Genomic DNA, 25,746 nt, shown 5'->3' with positions numbered 1-25,746 from the left:
CTAAGTCCTAGCACTCTTGCTTGACTTGTGCGCTCTGCAGAACTGCTTCAACCTTTCAAACGTCTGGCACAATTTTGAGGAAGTGTGAGTTTCTGCTGTTACCAGATGTCGCTGCTTTAAAATACCTGGTATTACACTTTCTTTTTTAATTACTATTATTAATGCTTATTTAGGTTAAAAATATCACTGAAATAACTTATGTTTATAATGTTAACATTCTTAGAGGCAACTAAGATGAGAAATGTTTGCAAGTAAAGGGTTCCATGATGTCTCCCTGTGCCAGTTCCAAAGATACTTTGGCTGGAGGATACCGTAGGATTTAACAAAGGCCTCTTTGGGAATACTGGCCCCTCAAAAAACCAATCCAAAACATTGATTAGTTGCTTTTGTGTTTTTCGCTTGCTGTACTAACATTTTCCCATTTGTCTACCAGCTAGACTGAAAGGTCTTCAAGATGTGGTAGTAGTTGAAAGAAGCATATGATCCATATCCCATGTCCTCTGTAGGGAAGCATCTCAAGAGTGTTCTCTTAAAAGTTCATTTCCTCACTAGGTTTTTGAGAACGTCTGTAAAGGGAGAAAGTCTTGAAAAGCAGTTTTGTTGCTCAAAAGCTGCTAACTGAAATGGGCAATTGAATAGAAATACACCTTTTAAGCTATACTTTTTTCAATAAATTGAGTGACTAGAATATTTGCAGTTTATTATAGGTGGATGCATCCTTTAGACCAAACCCAGCCTTCCATTCTGCTATCGTAGACCTCTCAGTTGCTTCTAGAAGAAATTAAAAAAAAATAATTATCCAGAAGTGATGGATAATTGAGTGAATAAATGATTTTAAAATACATATTTTTAGTACTTATTTCTTTTAATTGTTATTCCTGAGCAACACAGAGCATATGGATGCAGAGTCTCTCATTGAAGATTTTATTTCTACTTAGAATCTGAGCTGCAGAGGCAGAAGACTAATGTGAGCTCTGCACTGGCCAAGCTTTTAGCCCTCTCCTTCCACAGCCTACCACACCTACAGTAGTCCAGCTGAAGGCAGTGTGTTTCTTAGTGTAGGCTAAAGCAAAAATATTTCATTACTGTGGTCCCATGGGACCTTTCTGCAGTCTGTGAATAGGCAATGAATAGCCTCTCCTGCCAAGCTAATCATTAACACTAGTGCTCTATGTATATAAAATTAAATTGTTTAGACAACTGTCTACATTAGCACTGCAACCACAGTTAATGTTGATGTCTTGAGTGTATAAGCAATGCTAAGTTTTTATTACAAATTGTACAAGCATTTTGAAAACTTTAATTTCAAAAAAGTACATCTTGAAAGTGAATTGACAGATCTGTGACATACCTGATGATAAGAATAATAATCTTGAAAAGCAAAACGGGTCATAAAGTCAAGCAAGAATATATTCATTGAGATTAGGAGGTCGTACATAGAAGCAGAATAAGACTGATTTAAGAGGATAGGAGGAGTATACCAGTAAAAGCTTTTACAAGTAAAACAGGAAGATTCTGATTATTTTCAAGAAACCATATTACGTAAGTGAATTTAATGTCTCCTGTAGTGCTTGCGCTAATGGTTAATATTAAAGACTGATCTAATAGATAATGTTAGGTTTTGGAAGAAATGAGGAAAACTCAAAACCAGAAATCAATACTTGAAAAATGCAGCCAGCTGAAACCAAACCAGGGTCATTTTTTCTCTAACCCAGAGTCCTCTGGCTGATATTCTGAGAAAATGTCTTTGCTGAACCCACTCTTTTTGCTTTTACAAAATATAAAGCATATTTATTGCAAAAATATAAGGTGACTTTGACATTCAGTATCAAATCTATATAGATTGAGTGCACAGAAGTGAAAAAAACACATTAGGAGCTTCATTTTCATATTGCCAATGTCATTTAAAGAATTAATTTCCCTTTCAAGGTTTTTTGTTTGTTTTCTTTTCTTTGTTTCTTGGGAGCTCTGCAAGGAGCAATTACTGTCAGTTGACTCATCAAAATTCATTGTATTTTGAGTGCAGTTGAAGACAGCAAGCTGTGCAGGTGGAACACATGGTGCTTAAAATATTTTCTCTGCTTTATATTACTGGTATCAGTTTGTATGCTAAGTTTTTTTTTTAATTATAGGCTTAGGAGGAAAAAAGATGCCAGATTCAGACTGTTTATAAATATGCTTGTTAAAACATATGCTCAAAGAAGCACAGATTCTGTAGTAAGTCTTTGAACTTTTGAGTTTTTCACTTAATGCTTTGAAGCTGGGGTCTTTTTTAAGTTACTGTAAAAATACCTAAGTATTGTGATATGAAAGTAATGAGTGGATGCAGGCATGCAAATTTTTGTGACATTTGAATGTCTTTCTAATGTGAATGATTTGTCTTATTGCTTGCAGCACACAACCACAATGAATGTATCTATGTTCTTGTTTCTCTTGGGTTTATAAAACCTGAGACAGCTGGCTGCACATACTGAGTGCTGGATTGATACTGCCCTTTGCAATCAGATGGAAACTTTGGAGGAAAAGAGCAACCTCCTCGGTTTGCAGACAGAGAATATGGAGCAACCATTCACTGTCAGCTCTTTGGTATGTATTACAAAGGAAAGCTTTGATGGCTGAGTCTTTCAAATAGGAAACAATTCTGGAGAGCTGATTAGCAATGTTGGCTGTCAAGGGTCTCTTCCTGCATTCTGCTAGTTCCTCCCATGATCTGCCTGATGGTTTTGTTAGAGTTTATTTTATTTCTGTATATGTAGTTTATGAGATTTTAGCTTGTTTTGGGTTTTTTCACAAGTGAAATGAATGTTTTGGATAGAAAGAGTAAAATTTTTCATCAAAGTAAGATGAAACAACTCCCAGTAGCCAATTACTTAGCTGCTTAGCAGGAAGGTAACAATTATAATAAACGGCTATGCTAACTCAGTGGAGTTAGTTCTACCTTCTTAAGATTGTTTGAAACTGGAAGTGAACTTCTAAAGTGAACTGTTGACTGACCACAGAAATTTATTGCTCGTTAGCTGAACTGTACCCAGCAGTCTATCGTGTAATTAGGGTCTGAGTGTTCAGGCCATCCACCAAATTATTTCAATAACTTAAGGCAGAACCTTATAGAATTTCATATGTAGGGGATTCTAAAGAGAACACACTTTGATAATTTCATAGTGTTGCCTTTGGTAACTTCTGCAAGGTTTTACCTTATATTATCTTAAGGGCATTTTTTTCTGGAATTCTTTTTGTAGTTTGAAGATTTGGGGAAAGAGAGAAGGTCACTTTTTATTTGTAATCGCAGTCCCAATTTATTTGCAATTGAGAAACGTGTTGGAATGTTTTGACTGTGGCTAGCAGTGGGGGAAACCAACGCCTATTTTGAGAAAGCTGAAGATTTCTCTTGAGTTTCTTGATGAGATCACTTACAGAAAGTGAAACGTAATATCTGGTTCTCTTTGCTAATCTCTGTTCTTTTTCAGAAAAAGCTAGTAGCTATTCCCGACCATACAGACATCTCTGTGACCCCAGAAGAGAGAGTACGTGCCTTAAGCAAACTTGGCAGCAATATCACAATCAATGAAGATATCACTCCACGTCGTTACTTTAGATCTGGAGTAGAGATGGAGAGAATGGCATCAGTGTATATGGAGGAAGGAAACCTGGAGAATGCTTTTGTTTTTTATAATAAGTTCATAACGTAAGAAACCATTTGTAGTCATTACAGCTTATAATTCTCAGTAAACTGAAATGAAGAGTTGCAGTGAAAATGGGGCACCCCTTTAGACTAGGAGAACAATGTTAGTGTTTCCTTGCAGAATAGCTTTGCTCTCTTGGGATCTTTACTCTAACCACAGGCTTTAAATAATCTCATCTCAACTGTTAGTATTGTAGTTCTATCCATCTTTTAACTTGTCAAGCATGAACTAACTTCATGCACAGAGGCTTAGGTTTACTGTACCAGCCTATACAGGGAGCATTTTTCCCCACAGATTATTATGTATCTATCAGCATGTTGGTTAAATACAGTGCATGGCTTAAAAAGCAATGTTTAGATAAGATTTCTGAGACTTTACTAGTTAAGCCATATGAGTATGTGCAGATCTTTAAGATGGCAGTATTGCACAACACTTAACAAACATGAAAAAAATGGCTTTTTACCTCTTTACTTTCCCTCCCTAAAAGGATTAAGTATAATTTGTTTCTTTTTAAAGGAGTAAAGCAAAATCCACAATATATGTTCATTGTATGATTATTCTTCCCAACAAAAAAAAAAAATACAGACATCTTTCATTGCAACTCTCAAAATACCAGCTGAAATACATATTAGTGGCAGATTTAAATTTTTTAACTAGTTACTTTTGCTGTAGGATTCATTGGTTTGTTTTATTACTTCTGAAAAGGGTTTTTATATGCGTATTTTAACTTTTTCATAGTAGAAAACCTCTTTTTCTCCTCTTATTTTCCTCATACTCTGAAACCCAGGCCAAATCTTTCTTATTCCACTTAATTTTAAATATATTTGTCTCTACCACAAAAGACACTAGAGGTGAACGTTGCGCGAAGTTCTGAAAGAGTGAAAACAGCCATGTATTCCAAACTTTGTGGCCAAGTGTGGCCATAATTTAGATGTCTGTGTAGGTTAATAATACTGCAGTTAGCTCTGCAGCTTGGTCTGGTAAAAATAAGTGCATTTACAGTACTCAGTGCTGCATTCTGGACTTCCCATTTGCTTCCCATTTAAGATTCAGCGTTTCAGCTGAGGTCAGATAAAGACAGCAGAAACAGGATTTATTAACACTGGCTAGGGTGGAGAGTGCTTTTGAGGGCTATTTTTCAGTTCTGGCTGCTAGTTGGGGTTTTTTTTGGTTGGTTTTTTTTCTTCTAACCCAACCCACTACTAATGAAAACCAAAATATATACAGATGTAGAAAATAATCTTCTGTCATTACTGGATGAGTCCCATACAAACCTATGTAATAATTTAAGTGTTAGTTTAAACCAATGTGTAGAAACCTGCTCCAAGTCATCTGGAATTCAGTGTTTTAGTGGTTATACAAACTGATTCTTCTGCCAACATAAAGGCTGTTGTGGATATTCCTCTGGCTACTGAGGTGAACACGTGCATGTTTAATTTTCTAGGTTGTTTGTAGAAAAGCTGCCCAGTCACCGAGACTATCACCTATGTGCAGTGCCAGAAAAACAAGATATTATTAAGGTAGGGTTATTGTTTCTTGGCCTTTAAGAAATGTTTTCCCCTGGATCTCCCCATTCTTTCCTAGGATTCCTTTTCCCAGTATACACAGAGCCCACAGCAGCTTCCACAGCTTGAGTTCCTGGTACCTTTCTCCACTAATCATTCATGTTTTATTTTGGTTTAATCACTTGATCATTTCTGGAAATTAAATTATTTTTGTAAAGGTGAACAAGAGCAGTCTCCAAATAAGTTGTTAGCTTGTTGAAGAGACAGGTATTTCTGTTTCTGAAAGTTTACATATTAAAAATACATGGATTTTAGAGTTTGATTCTGATCCCAGTTATGTGAATGGCCAGTGGTCCAAACTGACTGCTGCAGACGGAGGGAGAGAGAGGTGTGTGTAGCTTTACTGGTATCTGTGCAGTATTTGCTTGCCCTACTAAACAACGCTTTTGTTTTCTTTATTACTTGTTATGTATTTACTTAGTTTTTACCAGATTTTTTTCTCCACTTGTGTACAAAATAGTTTTTTCTTGTTTTTTCTTTTTCTCCTGCTAAAAGAGAAATTTCAAATACAGCCTGAGCTGGAAACATTTGGAATTCCCCAGTGACATTTGTTCAAATAAGCACAAGTGCCTTTTGCTTCATGCTGCCATGCTTGCATGCTTTCTTTATTGTTGAAACTGAATTATGTTGTATTCAAAGCCACAATGCTTCAAGCCAAATTTTTGACTGTGTCCCACAATCTAGGACAATATTGAGTACGTGGTCTCTTTGCCTTTCTTGCCTGTAGCCTCTAAATTATTTTGTGGTAATGTCTGCATCAGTAGAAAACTTTGGGCATTGTTTCTGTTTTACGAAACAGAATTGTTTTGTGTGCAGGGACTGTCACAGGCAGCTACATTTGTAGCTATCTCTGCAAATAAACATTCTTTTTCCACTGGGAAAGTGGCATATTCAGTCCTATTTCTATCCAGGGAGTCTCAGAGAAAATGTGATGCTCCTACCTGAAACATTTAAAGTTAGACTTAGCTTTTATAAATTACACCAACAACAAAAATGTTCATATACCTATTAAACAAAACAGAGATAACAGATTGCTAGGAAATGGACTAATCTTTCTTTGAGATATGTAGTCATGTCACTCCTTTCGCTGACATAAATTAATATAGCTTTATTGAAATCAATGTGATATAGAAGTTTCATAACCCGATGATTTACTGTGTATTTCTCTTTTTTTTTTTTTTTTCCTGGAACAATAGCAGTATTTTTTTTCTATTTTGTGTTTTTTATATCTGTATTACAGTCGTGTTTGTTTTCCACGTGGTTCTTTTTTAAGGTGAAAAGTAAACTTGTCTGTCTTTCTCCCCCATCCTACCCCAAAGAAATTGAAGGAGGTTGCATTTCCACGGACAGATGAATTGAAGAGGGATCTTTTAAAAAAATATAACTTAGAATATCAAGAATACATGCAAAACGAAGTAAGTTTTATATGGTTATTAAATTAGTTTGAGTATTTTTCTGTCATAAACTTCTTAAAAATGAAGCAGTAAAATGCCAGTTATACAATAACCTAATAATTTCACAGGCTGCTTAGAATGACTTTTCACTTCTCAAAATCTACTTGGTTGCTCATTTGAAAATAAGTAACCCAAGTGTGTGCTTAGAAATAAGTGTGCTGTGATATTTACTTAATAACTGTGTACAAATATCAAACTAGGTCTTCTGTACACTCTGATTCTGTTTTATAAAAAGGATACTGTTGATACACTTACAAGAATATGTGGCAAAGGTCCCTGTGCTCCAAATGTGCTCAAGTTTGAGTCTCTAAGTAACTGTATATACTTGTATCTGTGTACTGTTGTCACTCAAAACAGGATCTGTAGTTTTAAAAACTTGGATTGGAAAAAGCATCTGAGGAAAAACATCTCTTTCTTTCCTTTAAGACTGACCTGGGAAATTCTGAAAAAAAACCCCAACCCTGATACCAGAACAAACATCAAAACCCCAAACACCCCATAGCTGATATTCCTGTCACCAGTTGCTTTGAGGCTTTCTTTCCTGTTGTATTTTATTCACGAAGCTTATGATACGACTTTATGCTTTCTTTCATTTGCTTCTGGAGACGTAGGGAAGGACTGTTGAAAGCTGGTGCTTCCCCTGCAGCTTGTGGATCAGCAGATGGCATGAGGGCAAGGGGACATAGACTAGGGTGGAGAAGGCTCGGGAGGCTCAGCACTAAAGCTACATTAAGCAATCCAGGAAAGTTGAGGAAAGCAAGTAGCAGGAGGAAGTCAACTAACCTGTCCAAACAGCAGCAACAAAACCAGATAACAGCATAGATTATGAAATCTATCCAGAAAACCCATTTGTTCATGGATCTCTAATTCCATTGAAAACTGCAAGGACTTAGACTCACGTCTCATCTTTTTATCATCACTATTCTAAAAAAAAAAAAAAATTATTTACTTTATTATGATGAGTGAATGAGGCAAGGCCTATTGCTACTGAAGTAAAATAGAGCACCACAGGTATGCAGATTGGAAGTTGTGTGTTAGGAATTCTGTAATTCTTTCCATGTTATACTACTTTTGGGTATATAGTTTTATTTGCCAGTTCAGCAAACATCTTCTGAAAGGCTTAATTGTAAATGACAAGATTGGATGTTTCTATTAATCAATTAGATTCCTTCTTTCCCCTCAGTTTTTGTGGCCTTTTTAGTGTTCTGAGAATGTAACTATTTTGCATGTGTTTCAGAACAAATCTAAAATTGAACTTCTGAAGAAGCTAGAGCATCAAAAGCTAATAGAGGAAGAGAAGAAACGAATTGCACATATGCGGCAACAGCAGCTTGAATCTGAACAATTTCAGTTCTTTGAGGATCAACTTAAGAAGCAAGAACTAGCTCGAGATCAGAAAATCAAAGAGAGCATGGTTATGAATGAACAGATAGATGGAAGTATGCTATCTTGTATTTCCGTACCAGAGAACAGTTCTCTATCTACTGCACCACTTGAGAAAAAAGAGAGTGCCACATCTGCACTGGGACATTCACCTCCAGTAAACAGGACCTTAAAGCCAGCAGCTACTTTAAGTGCTGTTCAGAGTAAGGGCAGATATTTTGTTTTCTTCCCTTTTTATTTTATCTCTTTCTTTGCTGCTTATAGCAGTCCACATGTTGCATATACACATGTATTTATTCACCCTGGGAATATTTATATTGAAACAAGCATGAACAGACTGATGTACATTAAACAGTTCCACATAGTCTCTTCATTTTAAGAGAGCAGATGAGGGGATGAGTTGTACAGTTTCATATTTTCCAGTTGAGTACCATCCAGTTGAGTTGCATCTAGAGATTGAACCTTAGCGTTCGTGTGAAATGAGGTCTGAATCTTGGTGTGGACTTCAAGGGAACAAAAGCAGAACCTGCAGCAGTTCACCCTGGGAAGCTCTGGCCTGAGAAATGATATCAGCTCACTGTTGCAGCAGGGGCAGACTAGTGAGTGTATCTTATGGGCTGGGTGAAGCTTGGGCTGTAGATTTATTGTCATTAGAAATCTGTGATGTGGTAAGTATAATTCTTTCACTTTTAATGATTTCCCGTAACTGTGTATGTTTCCTTACTTTAGGGAACTTCACTGTATAAGTTGCAAATGCATTTTTATCCTTCTCTTTTTTGGTTGTTTTTTTTTTTTGTTTGGTTGGTTTTGGTTTGGTTTTTTTGTTAGCTCACCTGGCTGAAGCTCTCAGAGGTGTCATTTTGCCCAGGGATCTCTGTCACAAATTTCTGCTGCTAGCGGAGTCAAATACAGTAAGAGGAATAGAGACATGTGGAATTCTCTGTGGAAAACTGGTACAGTTTAACACTCACTTTTGTTTGGGGAATATGGGGGGGAATATGGGGGGGAATATGAGAATAATGCTTTATTTTCCTATAAATAGATCAATTTTGGAGCTAAAGCAGTTCTAAGCTTTTATTAGCTTTTAATGCAATTAACTTCATATTATAACCTAGAGTGGTCACTTCAGCTTGCTTAGGGAAACATTTGATTAAAATTACACTGCTGTCATTATAAAATATAGCAAGTTTTTCAGTATGCTAGACAATACAAGCTTTTTCGAGTACTTTCTCGGGCATTCACCTAAGGTAAGTGAGGTTTAGTTACTGGACAATGAAACATAAAGACTGTTAGAATCTACTAGAGTCATCAAATTCATAATGGCACAACAAAAAAGAAGAAAATCCCCCTATCAAGCTGTGGAATGTCTGATTTTCAGACTTTGACCTAGATAATGCTTAACATGCTTTCAGAGTGGGGAAGGATGCAATGGCTGATGCTGGCATAGACTTGGACATAATTTTTAAAAATCTTTGTATTGGAATTGTTTAAAGAGAAAGAATAGCAAGAATAGTGATGTTCCACAATTCGCAGAAAATAATTATAGTACTCTCAAATCATTTAAAATGATTTTAGTATTTTTAAAGGACAACCTTTTCACACTGGCCTCTGTGAACATTTCAGTCTAGAAATGTCATGTTGTTACTAATACTTCCCTATATGTTTTCAAGATAAAAAGCTAAGGTGTATTTTCATGTGCAGTAAGTCAGCATAGCTACACTGGAATCAGTGGAGCTGTGCTACTTTTTTTTAGCTGTTAAGCTAACGTCTTTCAGATTGTGATTTATCATTTATTCATTTGTTACACTCTAAGTCAGTGTTTGTTTTACAGACACATAATGAATTTACTATTACCCATGTAATAGTGCCAAAGCAATCTGCAGGACCAGACTACTGTGATACGGAAAATGTGGAAGAATTATTTGGTATTCAGGATCAGTATGATCTCCTCACTTTGGGTTGGATCCATGTGCGTATGACTTATTGATTCAGGCTTTTATGTATCAGCTCTGCATACTATGTGAAAAAAACCGTGGAAATAACAAACGAAAGAAATAACTAGAATAATCCAAATCCATTTGCTCCCTTAATTCTAATTGTAGTGATGTAAATGAGCACTAATGTTCCCTACAGACGAGTGTTTCTTAATGAAATTGAGGCATCCTGTTGACTCAATGGATTTGCTTTTACCAGTGTGACTATTGTCTGTGTCAATTTAAGGGTATTTATTACCTTTGAATGCCATTTATTTTTCTACTGTATCCAAAATTGGGGTGGGAGGGCATTGTATTGTTTATATTAATTTTACTCTTACGGATTTTGGACAATCAAGTCATTTCCCTTTCTCTTGTGTTTCATTGTTCCAACTTTTTCCCTCATGAGCAGATAATTGCTTGTACATTTGGTTATGAATAATGCTTCTGTAAACCTTATACTCAAAAGCTACCCTAACAGTATGGAGTCTGGGTTAATTGGAACATAAGAAGTCAACCTGAGGAAGTACCAGTGCTTTCACTTGTTACAAGTTATTATTCCTTCTTAAATGTGTGTCGACCTTGATTTATAAGAAATATTTCATGATACTCAATTATTCCTTTCTTTTTGTAGACACATCCAACACAAACTGCATTCTTATCCAGTGTTGATCTTCATACTCATTGTTCTTATCAGCTGATGTTGCCAGAGGCTATTGCAATTGTTTGTTCACCAAAGCATAATGAGTGAGTTCTGACTTTTCTAAGTAATATTTAGATATTTTCCTCTGCTCCTTATCTTAAAATTTAATCAAACGCAAACAGCACATGTCAGCTGGTATGAAGGGCAGGAATATTGCAATGTGAATTTGTTTTCTCTAAGTTGTTTAGATTTGCATTCCAGTCAGCTGAAATGTACAGTACTGTTTCTGGCTTCTCTTTCCTCCTCCCTCTTGGCCCCAGGCTTTAAATTTCATTTATTTTTATACTCCACTGTTCTTCTGGAGACCACATTGCCAGTGCCCCACCACAGACCTGTCTTCGCTTTGTTTGATGAAGGAAGTGGAGGGGTTACTAACGGTGAATTTCTTCAGGTTGATATTAAAAATGCAGTTTGAGGACTAGAGGGATAAAAATCACTTTTTTTATAAGGTTCTATTTTTGTACTTCATAAAATACAATAAGCATATAGAAAAAAAATGGAATTGAACAACAATTACTGTGAATGTTTGTGATGGAACAAGTTGTCCAGGAAGGACCAGTCTATATCCTTGTTGATACTCAAAGCCTGACTGGACGTGGTGCTGGGCAACCTGTTCAAGGTGATTCTGTTGTAGCAAAGGGGTTGGACTGCACAATCTTCAGAAGTTCCTTCCAACTTAAATTTTGTGATTCTGCTTTGGTGTGCTTAGAGTTTTAAGGCCACAGGGCTAACCCTGTTGTATAGACTGCATTTTTTCAACCTTTCTTTCTGGTCTTCTGCCCTTTTGATGACTTCTATGAAACCCATCCTGCTTGCCTGACTTCGTATAGAGGCCATTCAGGTAGCAGAGCAGTAAATACAAATTGAATGGCAAGTGCACAAGCTCTAGGCTTTATAACCCAGAGCACAACATCTGCATACCTCTTCAAATATCTAGTCTTGCAAACTTTTTTTATATTTTATGCTGATACACTGTAACCAACTCTAACCTGTTACTCCTCTCTGTCACATTTACTAATCAGGTGCTGTCCTGTATTTATGAGGTGTTTATGTCCTTTACAGAAGGGTGGGTCTTCGAACTTCTTATTCAGTACTCAGTATCTGATCATAATGCAGCAGTGCATTTCCTAGTGCTTTGTTTTACTTGTTTACCTAAATGATTGGGGAGGATGTGTACCCTCACTGGTCATTTACACACGTAGCTTAAAGGCTGTTCTCTCTTAAGCTGTCCCTCTAGAGTTCAGTGAGTGAAATGCAATCCAGGACACCCAAGTTTCTGTTTTGTACCTATTCTTGTATGAACTAGCCTTGGCCCTTAGCAGACTAACCTGCCTAATGGGAATAGCACCATTTTTATGTCCTGCATTTCCCTCCTCCCTCCCTTTCCCTCATCACCTCTTTCTTTACAGGAATACAGCTCTCCTTGATTTCAAATGTCTTTAAGAATACAACACAGCCTTAGCTCCTGTGCATCAAAGGTCACTGAGTACCATCCTATTGTTCCTCTGTTAAGCTAACTATTTTCTATGTGAAACCTTGGACTTGTATTATGGGTGCAGTGTGTAATGGTAACTTCATCTTTTACTTTCCAGCACTGGCATCTTCAGACTTACTAATGCTGGCATGCTAGAAATTTCTGCTTGTAAAAAGAAGGGATTCCATCCACATACAAAGGACCCTAGGTTATTTTATGTAAGTATGTAATCCAACATGGGTTTGACTATTCAAATTCTTGCCTATCATTCTACTGCAAGCAGAAAATGTGTCCTTCAGATTAGTTTTTTTATGATTTTTCTCACATTTAAATAATACATTACCCTTTCTTCACTGAACAAGGTAGACATCAGGATTCTGCTTAAGCGTTCATTATCAGCCATGAGATACACACTACACATAGCCATTCAGATAGTGGATAACCACAGGCAATTACCGTCAGTCACCACTTTTACCTGCTTTCAGAAGAAGCAAAAGCCAGTTTCAAATGAGTGTTATTCCTGAGCTCTTTGCTTTTTAAACAGATTCAGATTGCAGAAATTCAGTTCATCTCCTCAACTGTGGTGTCCCAACAGAACAACCCAGCTGCTAAAAAGTGCTACTAGATTAAGCCTTATTTTCTTCATTGCCTAGAATTTTCCCTCTGCTTGTCATAAACCTTTCTCAGTAACTTCCATACATTTTGATATTTTAATAGCATAGTATGTTATATATATGGCTGAATGGCATAATCATGGAGAATTATGAGAGATGCCATTGTTGTCTAGAAGACACTAATCTTTACATTTGAAGAATTAAGTTTTTTTGATTTTAAATGGGTCTCATGTCAAATACAGAGCATGTCTCATAGCTCAAAATAAAATGATTTAATGCAGAGAAGTAGTGCTGAAAGACATTGGGAATTACTTCTTTGTTGTATGACTCCTCAGTAGGAGAGGTTGGGGTTCTTTTGTTTTGTTTTGTTCTATTGTTTTGTTGTTGACTGTAGAGATACTCTGAAAAAAAGTTAAGACTTCTGTTCCAGGTGGGCTTTTTTCAGTAGTCCTTCACAGATGTAGTTCATTACTGGCCATTTTAGTTCATTGATAAACATTACCAAGAGTGCTAGGCCTGCATATCAAACACAAATATCCTTTCAAGTATAATCCCCAAAACACATTGATTTTTCAACAAAAACAGTAAGATCACAACCTCATTTCCTGGAGGAAAAAGATCAGGAGTAATGCAGAAAGCTTCATGAAACTGGACAAGAACAATCCTAATCTGCATTTGTCTGGTTACTGGTAAAGGCTTTTCTCCACAGACCCAAAACATGCTGTTACTCAGTTATGAATGTGTCTAAAGACATAATCAAGTCCTAAATGTTTAAAAAAATCTATCATGTAGGCAGACAAATATGAAGCTATTGCAGGCAGAGATAAGAGTTCGTGCTTTCCTTGCTGCTGTTCCCCATGCACCTGTTCTAATGCAGTACACAATACCCTCCCTCTCCATTTTGGGTATCCCATGCTGCACTACTTAAAGGATAGCACAGAACTATGATCTGTTTTACAGGATAAGCACTAAACAATATCTTCCTTATAAATCTTACTTTGTGGTGTTGTCCTAGCTTTATTCAGCAGTCTTTACCTATAGATTAGGTTTGCTTGTAGATAGACATAGTGATAAGTACAATTAAAAATGGATAGGTAGGTGTAGTATTAAGCAGGCTCAGAAAATTAAAAGAAAACAATACCCCTCCTATGCTGTTTTACTGAAATTGATTTCTGTGTGTAATGGATTGACTTCTTCTGCAGCCATGTACCCATGTGGTCGGGAAAGACGTAAAGGTAATTGTGCTGGACCTGAGGTGATACAGATGGACAGTAGTGATGTTACTACACAAATGGCCAAAACAGAAAAATTATTTCTTTTTCGTACATTTTCAGAAATGACTTTTATATTTATACATTTTAGATTGAATGGTTTGATATTTATTGCTCTAGCCTGTTTTGGAGTTATTTTGTTTCTGCCAAGATGGAGTTCAATGGCATTATCCCTTAATCTGTAAACAAATCTCACCTATAAAACACAACAATAAAATGAACTTCAAACAACAGTAACTGTGTTAAATAAATAATGTTTCTTCTCTCACTTGTTGGCATCAACTGCTTTCTGAGAAAGAGATTTTTAACAGTGGTTTGCTTTATGTGACTTCCACCTGTTAACACTTTTTCACTTCTTCAGTGAATTTGCATTATAAATAGTAGAGTCAAATCCATTTTGGTGACTTTTTTTCATCCTTTCCCCCATTCCATCCTTGCATAGCTCAAGTTTTGACTAAGTTACTAAGCCAAAAACACTTAAGAAAATACAAGTCATTTACCAGAGAGCTGACCCACATCATATCTTGGCACAGCAGAGATGCATCAGAGACCCCTGGAGAAAATGTGTCTTCTCCAGCAATCCTCTAGTAGGAATAGTTGTTTGAAATAAAGTTCTTATCCTGAAAGGGATGCCCTGGATCTATCTCGAGTTAGATAAAAAGATGTAGATAGAGTTAGAAGGAGGAACCATACAAAATTATTTGCTCGAACAAGAGTTTATTTAATATCTGTCCCAAGAACCTAGATGACCTGTGCTTTAAATAATATGGTTAGTACAATGAAGTTTGAAACATGTGCTAACAGTCAGAAGCTGGACAAGGTCTGGAACCTAGGGATTATGCAGACATAGTAAATAACAGATGCTGTTGCAAAGAGCTTGCAGTTTTGAAAAATAACAATTAACAAGCACGTGAGGTAAACTACTGGGTTTAGACAGGAAACTAGGTAACAAAAATAAATAGCATCCTTTGTCCTGAACTCTAATGAACACAGATTTCCACAAGTTCCTTAGAACTGACCTTTTCCAGGTCTGTGTCAGTGAATTCTTTATTTATATATATATATACTTCTAAGACAGTAATACTGGCTTCAGCTTCTATGCATATACTTCTATTGAATATCAGTTGTATAAATTATTTTAACTACTTTGATTACATATCCTGCCCTCTCTTCCCTGCCCCCCCAAAAAAAACAGTTCTGAAGAGAAAGTGTATTAAGCCAGTTTAATTACCCTTTAGACTTTGCCAGAAATTGCAACGCAGAAATAATAGACTGCACTTATCCTGAGGGCATATGATAGGAAGTCATGTGTTCAATCTAGTATTAGTGATTACCTATGTTCCCAAAGGAACAGGCTTCATTTCTTTTAAAAAAACACACAGAATTGTCATACGTGTTGTACACCTCTGGGCCACATGCTCTAAGAAATAAAAAAATAAAAAGTTTTTCCAGCATGATAGCTGTGAATTAAGAAGTGGTGTGGATAGATAATAAATATCTTGCATAGAGCAGATGCAAAGCAGAGTGGCCAACACTCATTCTGCTATTGAACAGAGGCTATGCTCCTTTCGTACTGCCCAGAACTTGGTACAAATCAAGACTAGTTCTGTTTGCAGACTAAAATGTTTACTGAGGCTAAATTTGACAACGTGCAGCTGAGCATTTGCTCGCTTTAGTGTCACTGACCAAGAAGTACTACTTCTATTAAGCCCAGTACAGTGTAGTAACAAATCCATGCCACAAGACGGAGCTGCAAACCATCAGTAAAGGTACCTGGGTTGGGGGGGCGGGGGGGGGTGTCAAATAGGAGCAGCAATTTCACAGCGAATTTAAAATTTATTCCAATAAAACACATAGTATCCAATTAATTAGAGTCGTTATGATGGATTTATGGAATGAAATTATAAGAATGTATTTTCCACAATACATTCACAGTAATACACTAAGGACACATAAAGATATAGCAATTTAAAAGCATTTGCGGTGAACAATGGATGGGCCAGCTTCATCATATTCCTGTTTGCTGATCCACATCTGCTGGAAAGTAGACAGGGAGGCAAGAATAGAGCCTCCAATCCAGACGGAGTACTTACGTTCAGGAGGAGCAATGATCTGTTTAGGAAATAAAAGCATTAGTACAATTTCCCACTGTGATTAAAATAAATTTGTTTTACATTTAATATGTTTAATATTAAAGCATTAATATTTGATATTAAGAAAATAATTATACCTATGTGCTAGTGTCATTCTTGGCATTACAGTTAGACGCTGCTGCAGGCAGTAAAGTTAAAAAGTTGTTACTTAAGTCTGAATCTAAATCCCCAATCTCTCTGCCTGAGTGAGAGTGCCCAGTAAGAGTAGTGCATTTGTGTATCCATGACTGCATATGAGAAAAGGGGACACAATGGCTTCAGAAATATATAATGGTAGCCCCGGAGGACTTGGAAAAAAGAGTGACCTATGGAGCACTCTGGTATAGCTGATAAAATGTTTGCAAAGCAAGGAAAAGAAGATTTGAAGAAGAAGGGGGAAGGTTTTTAGAGACTCATTTTCTGAACTTGTAGGCCAAAGACAAAACCAGCATCTCACCTCTCCCATCTAAATCGGCCAAAAAGAAGCTCACGTTTCTGCTAACTCCAGCAGAAAGTTTATGCTGGTGGGTCCACACTTTTTATTTGGCCATGTTGGGGCAGTTTTCAGAATTCACCATGAACAAGGAAATGAGAGTTGAGAAGGCTCTCAGCAACAAAGTTACCACAGGGTGATTTTTTGCTAGAAGGTACAGGCATGATTCAAGATATGTACAAAGCACTTAGTTTGTAAAGTGTTGCTATGTTTCATTAGACTTCTGAGGACTTTGTACATGCCAGTTCAAACACTTTGCAAATAATTGCATCGTACCTTGATCTTCATGGTGCTGGGAGCCAGAGCAGTTATTTCCTTCTGCATCCTGTCTGCAATACCCGGGTACATTGTAGTGCCTCCAGACAGCACGTTGTTGGCATAAAGATCCTTTCTGATGTCTATATCACACTTCATGATGCTGTTGTAAGTGGTTTCATGAATGCCAGCAGACTCCATGCCTGGGGAAGTTACAGAAGAACACTTAGGAAGCAACTCAGTACAGAGACTTGAAATCGTTAACTCGGAAATGACGCCTTGAATTTTAGCATCTCTTTGGAAAACATCAGTCTTCATAGCTGTGGAAATCTGAAAAGTCATTCTGCAGCTGCACAAATTATTTGCTAAGGAGTTGCTTGGTGTACAGCCCTGCTCTCCCCCTTACTCACGCAACTCCTCCTTAAAAAGAAAGCTGGGGGTGTGGAATAGTAAAGTTTCCACTAGGCTTGTACAGGCAATCTCAAATGTCCTAAGAATTCCTTATATGGTCTTGGAATCATTTGTTTTCTTTCTTTCTTTTATTTTTTTCTTAAATTGAGCCAACTCTGAGACAGAACGGTGAAAAAATGTCCTAATACCTCTAAATATGCAAGTAGTTAATCTGTTTCTTAGCTGAAATTCTGCTGATTGGCAGAACTGACACTGGATTTCTGCGTAACCTGCTGTTGATTAGCATGCATTGTGTTGGCTTTGCTCTGCAGATATGATGAACCAGGGATTCAGGATTTGATGCAGTATTTTTGAAAAATAAAAGTAGTGCTTCCCCACACACCACCTCCCTGTAAGTACATTCAAACTACACTCCAAGTGCTACTTAGAAAAGCGGCTTTGCAGCCATACTTCTTGTAGTAACCAACTGCACGACATACAAAATGGCATGGGCCCAATGCCAGGAAAAAACATTCAGAGTTTACTTAGGGACAGCATTTTGCCTTATTGTTTGACATGAAGTTCTTCCCACCACAATAATATTAGTACTGTTTAAAAGATTATTATATAATAAGTGCTAGGACATGTTCATTCATTCATCTAAATGAGTTAGCAATGGGACGAAACCAACGGTACACATAGACTTGATATGAAAAAAGAAAGTGCAGTTTACAAAGGCAAGAGCAATCATTCAACCTACCAATGAAAGATGGCTGGAAGAGTGTCTCTGGGCAGCGGAAGCGTTCATTTCCAATAGTGATCACCTGACCATCAGGAAGCTCATAGCTTTTTTCCAGAGAGGAGGAAGAAGCAGCAGTGGCCATCTCATTTTCGAAGTCCAGGGCCACATAACACAGCTTCTCCTTGATGTCACGGACAATTTCACGCTCCGCTGTCAAGAGGATTCAATCTTTAGAATGGCATTCAGGAAGGACTCAGACACGTTGACAGGTTGTTCCCTTTCATTCTCCTTCTCCAACACCGCCCCCTCCCCATTTTTTAAACAAATCCTCTTGCAGGGGACTTTCCTGATGGACTCCTTCTTGAGTCTAATCCACTGCAGAACCACTGCTAGTCCACTAGAAATACTGCACACTAAAGAACTCTCCTCCTCAGTCAGCAGCATGTCCTTACCAGTGGTCACAAAGGAGTAGCCCCGTTCCGTCAGGATTTTCATGAGGTAGTCAGTCAGATCACGGCCAGCTAGGTCCAGACGCATGATGGCATGTGGCAAGGCGTAGCCTTCGTAAATTGGCACATTGTGGGTGACACCATCCCCAGAGTCAAGCACAATCCCTTTGTGAAGATAACACATGATTCAATCCCAGGTGCATATCAACACATTTAACTATTTTGACTGTCTATGCCATGTTCCCCAGAGGCCTACCTGTGGTACGTCCAGAAGCATAGAGTGACAGAACGGCTTGAATAGCTACATACATGGCTGGTACATTGAAAGTCTCAAACATAATCTGAAATACAAGTAAAATAATTGCCTTAATGCTAGGGATTTTAGCTTAGTTGAAACAACATGCTGAAAGACAGGGAGAAGACAAGATTTTTGTATTTCTTGATGGCTGGAAGGTAGGAAGGAAGGAAGGAAAATATAAAATCTAAATTAAAAAATATTTGTCCTATGAGACATCTCCTTGTATAGGCCTGTATCTGGCCTATATCTTTAATACATGAACAACAGAGAGACATGCACGTGTTAAAGATAATTTTGTAATAAGCCTAGAAATAAAAAAAACATATTAAGATGACAAAGCCTCTACAGACTGAACTACTCACATTCAAAGCAGATACACTGTCTAAAGTAAATGTAGTAATAAGCAAATATGATAGGTGGTCATGATGCACTTTCAATCTTCCATAACTAAGACAGACAGACTACTGGACAGCATGACTATCTGAAATTATGAAGTTTACATCCTGTTGAATTCACAAAGTTTAACTTATTCCACAGCTTCAGTGTCAGCTTACCTGAGTCATTTTCTCTCGATTGGCTTTGGGATTTAGTGGTGCTTCAGTCAACAGAGTTGGGTGTTCTTCAGGTGCAACACGGAGCTCATTATAGAAAGAGTGATGCCAGATCTGAGAACAATGGGAGAAAGGAAAGAAATGTTGTCAACCAGCAGCTCAGAATTGCTTCCAGACAAGTATTGTGCTCCAGCACTCTGCTTATAGCCCTAGGGATAAGCTGGTTATGTTTCTCAGGCAGTTGTTTTTATTGCATTCATGGAGGTTACCAAAGTAAATGCAGAAAGAAAACCACTATCCTCAGGTTTTACTTACCAGTAAAAGACACATGCCCGTTAAGGACACGTAAGTTAATAAGAGTAAATATGTTATTCTTGCAGTAGAAAAGACGGAACAGGACAGACTTGGTTCAAGCAATGCTATTTCAATAATGATTGAAAATTAAACAGTTCCAGAACAACCTACGCAGTAAAGCTTAATAGTTAATGGATCTCTTGAAAACTGTTTCATTTTTTTTGGTTTGTAGATGCCAGTCCAAGAATTCAGAAAAAGAAATTAAGGCAACGGTTTGTAAGGATGAAGGTCAACTTGTGTTTAACACCTCCTTATGGCTCACTCCCACCAGCTGTAAAAACCTGTGGCCAAGTGAACCACAATGAGGAACTTGATACACTAATAAAGGTAAAACCACCAGAGGCTTTCTAAAGGCCAAAATGTTTTTCTAAGCTTGTTTTCAAGCTGGTAGTGATTAGAGACTGGTTGATAGGTTAGGCATCTCAAAGTTTTTACTGCCTTTCCCAGTAAAACATACTATGGGAGTCATTAAGTCCTGTGTGGCTCCACACACTTGCACTGCGTTGTGATGTCCCAGCTGTTCCAAGTAGCCCTATCTCCACAGCACAATATTAAATACCATCTTAAGAATTTTATCAGCCATAGAGACTACAACTGTAAACATAGTTCTGGAAGCCTTTCATCCAAGTACTGGCTCCAAAATGGATGCATTGCACTGCAATATTGCTAATCTTACAAGCATTAAAAAGTATGCACGTAAACAGTGCCTTTTACATCAAAAGTAAATACATGCTTTGCATCTTTGCAGAAACAGATACCTTCTTAAATTCCATTCCTTTACTAGAAATTGATATTCCTTTTTTTCTTATTTTTCCCCCCCAAACCTAACCTTTGTTGTTAGTAACTTTCTTGTCAAGTCATGCTTGATAGCATGACACTTTCATCTAAAATCTAGTGAGTGTGCTGTAAACATTTGGTTCAAGCATTTCTCTTTACCAGTCATACACACACACATCAACTTTTCAAAGCTGAAATACCTTTTCCATGTCATCCCAGTTTGTAATGATGCCATGTTCTATGGGGTATTTCAAGGTCAAGATCCCTCTCTTGCTTTGAGCCTCATCACCTACGTAGCTGTCTTTTTGACCCATACCAACCATCACACCCTATAAAATAACACAAATGGAGTTAGTGTCTCAAGGAGAGGTGTCACAAAGTAGATACAAAATTAGCTGTGAAATAAATCCAGTTGCCATTAATATTAGTTACAAAATATGAATACTAATAAATAAAATACTAAAACCTCATTGTTTTTTAATTTCCAAAATTAAATTTAGTTCACTTAAAACTCTGGAGTTCATGTTTCCACTACAGTTTAAGTAAACAGCCAAGCAAAACATTAAATTCATCAAGATAAAGTGGAAAAACACAGTTGTTTTAATGTTTGTTACTATTTAGGGACTAACTGCTAAACTATAACAAAGTGGAGTGAAAGTGATGTTGTGCCAACTAGGGGTCAAGACGGAGAAATTTACTCTACATTTCCCTAGGCTTAAAAATGTCAACATTTTTAAATATTCCTTCTAAGCACTGTAATATTTCCACTAGAGACAGAAAATTAAATCTACTGATACAGGCTTCTTTTTAGGCATTTTCATGGAGCCTGTAGATCTGGAAACTACTGGATACACAGTAACCTCTACGTTAAAGTTAGAAATACTGGAAAAAAATAGTAGTAGGATGCTTTGAGTGCATAATACTCTCATCAGATCTTAGTCATTATGCCTCCAAAACTTGGCATCTCTTAACTGCACTGTCTCAGAAGCAAGCAAGCTGGATTTGCAGTTTATGAGATCTTTCCTTCAGGGCAGTAATGCTGTCCGTAACATGATCAGGAAAGAAAGGATCTAGAAATATGCTGTATTTGTTTCCACTGTGACTGTATGGCTTGCTTTTGAGTAATTAATACTGGTCACACTATCTACAGAAGCTGGAAGATGAATTTTGTTTCAAATATGTTAATTCCCAAACACCTCCATTAAGCTCTTCTGCCTTGAAGAGCTTAAAATGTATTTATTGTGTATATGAAGTGCTACATCTTCCAACCACTTTACCTCTTCCTATTTCACTAGGTCATTAGATGGCATAGGAACAATTAGGTGGATCTACTAATTACGAGGATTAGTTTGTCATGGCCTAGCCAAGCTGTTCTTGTTCATGTAATGATGATCTGGCTCGGAAACTCTCTGTATTCAACAACTCAGATAATATACGTATTTTGCAAACTATTAAAATCAACTGTAATACATCATATACTCAAATGTAAAACTTGAAGCTAAAGAAACTCTGCCCTACACAGGTGCCCGTTTGTGATACAGCTAAATGAACAGAGTCAGGAAGGTTAATAGGAAGCTGACGGAAAACTACTTCCTTTAGTTTTCCACACATTACCAATCATCAGCTTTTGGGAAAGTAAAAATTTCCAGATACTTCTGTGCTGGACCTCTGTGGTTTTTTTAAACTAGTTCTACTCACCCAAGTTTTCTGTGTAATCTAAAATTAAGGGACAAGGAGAAGAGTGTATAAAGAGTGAAAGATCTTAGCAGGACTCCTCTCACAAGGCAAGAGACCTGTTTGACTCAGGTGAGTGCACTGCTGGGCTCATTTTGCCTAGAAATGCTGCGTTATAGAGATCACCCAGGTCTGGGCTAGTCCCAAACACAGGATAAGGTAGCTCTGGGGTGGAGGGCTGGGAAGGGGGCAGCAAAGCCTTCTACCAACCCATTGTGGAATAACCAATATAGTTCATCACCTGGTGCCTGGGACGACCCACAATGGAGGGGAAAACTGCTCTTGGAGCATCATCCCCAGCAAAGCCAGCTTTACAGAGCCCTGATCCATTGTCACAAACAAGGGCAGTGCTGTCCTCTTCCTCGCACATCTTCTATGTTCACGTCCTCAGGCCGTCCAGACAGAAAATGGCCCTATAAAAACAGCAGAAAATAATTTAAAATAACAAAACCAACCTTACTCAGGTAGCAGACCCACCCTTGAAAACAGACAGCTGCATGAAAGCAAACAGCACCAGGAAAGAGAGGTATGGCACCGCTTTGGCAATCACAACGCCTACATGGCCATACAAGGGAACAGGCTTCATTTTGAAAACAAGAGAGGTTTCAACCAGGTCTGCAGGAGGACTGTGTGCATTAGGGATTATCCAGAGGATTCCAAAGGAAATGGGTAGTTCTGTAACATGGACAGACAGATCACAGAGCAGCAAATATTTATCTAAATTTGGTCACAGAAATCCACAGCTGGGGGTGGGTGGGAGATAAAAGAGAACGCTGAGCTGACAGCTGCAAACCCAAAGATCCCTTTGCATTGGATTCAGCACCACTTCCCCACTTATCTAACACCCTGACAAAATCCTGACACGTGGAAAGCTGTCAAAGGTAAGAGCACTTCAGCCTTTCCCATCCAGTCTTGGACTTCTCAAAGACCAACTACATTAAGTGCTATAGGCATTTTACTAGTGGTCTTTTCCTGATACAGATATTAACCCACTGTGTCAAGATGCCTTTTAAAGATACCTTTTAAAAGAGAAAAAATGTTCCCAATTAAAAAGAAAAGGGGGGGGAAAAGCCTTTTCTGGTCTCCTTTAGTCACTCAGAAAAAAAACTCACCTGTAAAATGGAGTCAGGGACAGTATGTGTTTTAAAATCAGGCCATAGCATATGGTCTGTCATCATTTCAAAGCAGCTAATAAACTGCCTTTGTAGAGTGGCAGAGTAATTTATGTTGGCTCCTAGTCTCAGTAAAACGAAACTGTTTTCTTCCTCTAGCAAAAGGAAATAAAAATGCTTTGAAGGCTTTCTATTAAAGCCAATTACAGGAACAAGCACTGAATACCAGGACTCAAGAAGTTTGTGCTCGCAGTTTATAGTGTGGTAGGGAACCACTTGGCTATCTCTGAGAATGGGCTTCCATGCAGAGTTCAACAAATTGCTGTGTGTTAATAGCTAAAGGAGACAGCTGTTATCCACAGACCAGCTGGCTCCGCACGTGGTCTCTGAAACCTTCTGCCACAGGAATAGTGGAAGCACAGGACAAAATGGGAATGCAGTCAGCAAGAACCATGGCCAATGAGGAAAGAAGCCCACAACCTGTTTAGCCGCTACATCAGATGGAACAAGCACAGATAGTTTTCACAAATTCATTTGCACTCTTCCATCTCTCCCCAGCGAGGCAGCCATGAGACAGCTGCAGCCCTACTCCTTGCAGACTACTCGGGCATTGCTCCCAGGAGCAGGCAAACATAGGGAAATCCTCACTTGATGTACTCCAGATATTTTTATTATTATTAGGAAAGAAAAGTAGGTTGCAAATTTTGTTTATTAAACTCCTGGGAAAACAGGCTCTTTATATTCAAACATTTACTGAATGGAGTACAATTGTTATCTAACATGAATGAACAGACTGGTTTGGACAAAAAAATTCCTAATTAGGAAATAGGCTTTTCCATCGTCTGTTTTTGGAACAGAGTTTGAGGTCAGGGGGTTTGCTCAAACCCAAGCAGCTAATGCAATGCCAACAATCACTTGGGGGAGGGGAAAGAAGGGGGCAGGAAAGGCTACGTTTCTGAGCTTAGTGGACTCTAAATGAAAACCATATTTAGTAATAAAGCACAAAAACTTGAAAAATCAAAGCTGAATGATTTCAGACAGGGCACTCTGCTGCCAGTCAGTGAGTTACAGCTCAGGAGCGCTATGGCATGCAGTAGTAACATCTTAGAGCAGCAAATGTCACTCAGCACAGTGGAAGAAAAGAAATTTTTCTCCCAAGTATTTCACACAGTATTTAGTCTCTTTCTTCTACCTGCTTTATACCTAAAGATAATCAAACACCTCACAATCTCCACAACAAGCTACTAAGAGAACTTAAGCCCCACAAGAAATACTGTGTGTAGCCTGTTTCTTAATGAAATGTATGGCATTATACAGAACAATAGTTTCACATAAATAAAGACAAGGACAAATACACATGAATCCTCATTTTATCCTATTAGACACTGCTGTTTGCATACTTCCAGCTCTTCTTGCAGTCACATTTCCCAAAATACTCACGTCACCTTATACTAAATTAAAAGAACTGAAGCAAAACTGCTGAAAAACAATATTGCACACTCGGCAAATTCACCCTTTCAGGAACTCTGTTCTGTACTAAGCTAATACCTTAGGGTCACACGGGTTCATTTTAACATTACTATAGCTATCATTCTAACCATGATGTTACACAGACTGTGTCTTATTCTTCTGCTATTGCTGGAGTGCTGGTGGAATCAGCACAATCATCAGGTAGAACTTCCCTTTCAGAAGTGTTATAAACCAAGAACAACTCAGTATAGATATTACAAGTATTTTATTCAAATCTAGTAAGTAAATAAGTTTGCTTAAGCAAACCACTGCACAGCAGTACATCCTCCTGAATAGCTTCCATTTGACATTATTAATTTACGTCCTCCAGCAATCTGTAAATTATGCTCTTGGTTCAGTGCCACTTACCCTGGCAGTGCTTGGCTGGGGATAGCTGCTCTGGGATGGTGCACTCTGTATCTGAAGCTCTGAGGTTATATAGCCCCTTCAGCTCTTCTCCTCCCACTAGCCTCCCAAACAAGGAGCAGAAACAGACAGAGACAGAGCTGAAGTCTCTAACAAAACCATATAGGGACCTTAGTACAAAAACCTCTAATCTGGGTGGCCAGAGGCCCTGGGTCTCTTCCGCTGCATTCCAGTGCAGAGCTCATGAAACAGGAGGAGACTTTCAGCTGTTTAAGATGAACACTTAAAACTGCAGGAGAGTTGTTAAAATACAGAAATATGGAGTATGTCTGCAATCCTGTCTTCTGGCAGGAGGAGCACATGTTCAAAGAAGACAGGTCCAGGCCCCCACTGTAACACCCAAAAGGCAGAGAGATAACTTGGAAAAGCAGTCATTTATAACAGAGGAGATGTTTTTAAAAAAA

General features: G+C 37.9%; 2 protein-coding genes across 2 annotated transcripts; one reads left to right on the top strand and one right to left on the bottom strand.

The window, feature by feature from the left end:
* On the top strand, positions 1–14,212 carry STAMBPL1 (STAM binding protein like 1). The gene is made up of 11 exons (XM_069864209.1): positions 1–128; positions 2,395–2,586; positions 3,468–3,685; positions 5,128–5,203; positions 6,568–6,663; positions 7,940–8,288; positions 8,914–9,038; positions 9,917–10,054; positions 10,693–10,805; positions 12,354–12,453; positions 14,052–14,212. Exons 2-11 carry the CDS (start codon positions 2,506–2,508, stop codon positions 14,106–14,108), a joined length of 1,353 nt encoding a protein of 450 aa, XP_069720310.1. The 5' UTR covers positions 1–128; positions 2,395–2,505; the 3' UTR covers positions 14,109–14,212.
* ACTA2 (actin alpha 2, smooth muscle) lies at positions 14,052–25,424 on the bottom strand. Its single transcript, XM_069864210.1, has 9 exons — positions 25,286–25,424; positions 22,537–22,708; positions 20,762–20,890; positions 19,434–19,544; positions 18,838–18,922; positions 18,585–18,746; positions 18,151–18,342; positions 17,022–17,203; positions 14,052–16,232 (listed from the first exon to the last, which is right to left on the bottom strand). Exons 2-9 carry the CDS (start codon positions 22,663–22,665, stop codon positions 16,089–16,091), a joined length of 1,134 nt encoding a protein of 377 aa, XP_069720311.1. The 5' UTR covers positions 22,666–22,708; positions 25,286–25,424; the 3' UTR covers positions 14,052–16,088.
* Between the last annotated feature and the right edge of the window lie 322 nt (positions 25,425–25,746).

The sequence above is a fragment of the Phaenicophaeus curvirostris genome, chromosome 9 (assembly GCF_032191515.1).
Source record: "Phaenicophaeus curvirostris isolate KB17595 chromosome 9, BPBGC_Pcur_1.0, whole genome shotgun sequence".
NCBI lineage: Eukaryota > Metazoa > Chordata > Aves > Cuculiformes > Cuculidae > Phaenicophaeus > Phaenicophaeus curvirostris.
Note: the sequence above shows the minus strand (reverse complement) of the source record. Positions and strands in the feature narration are given on the sequence as shown.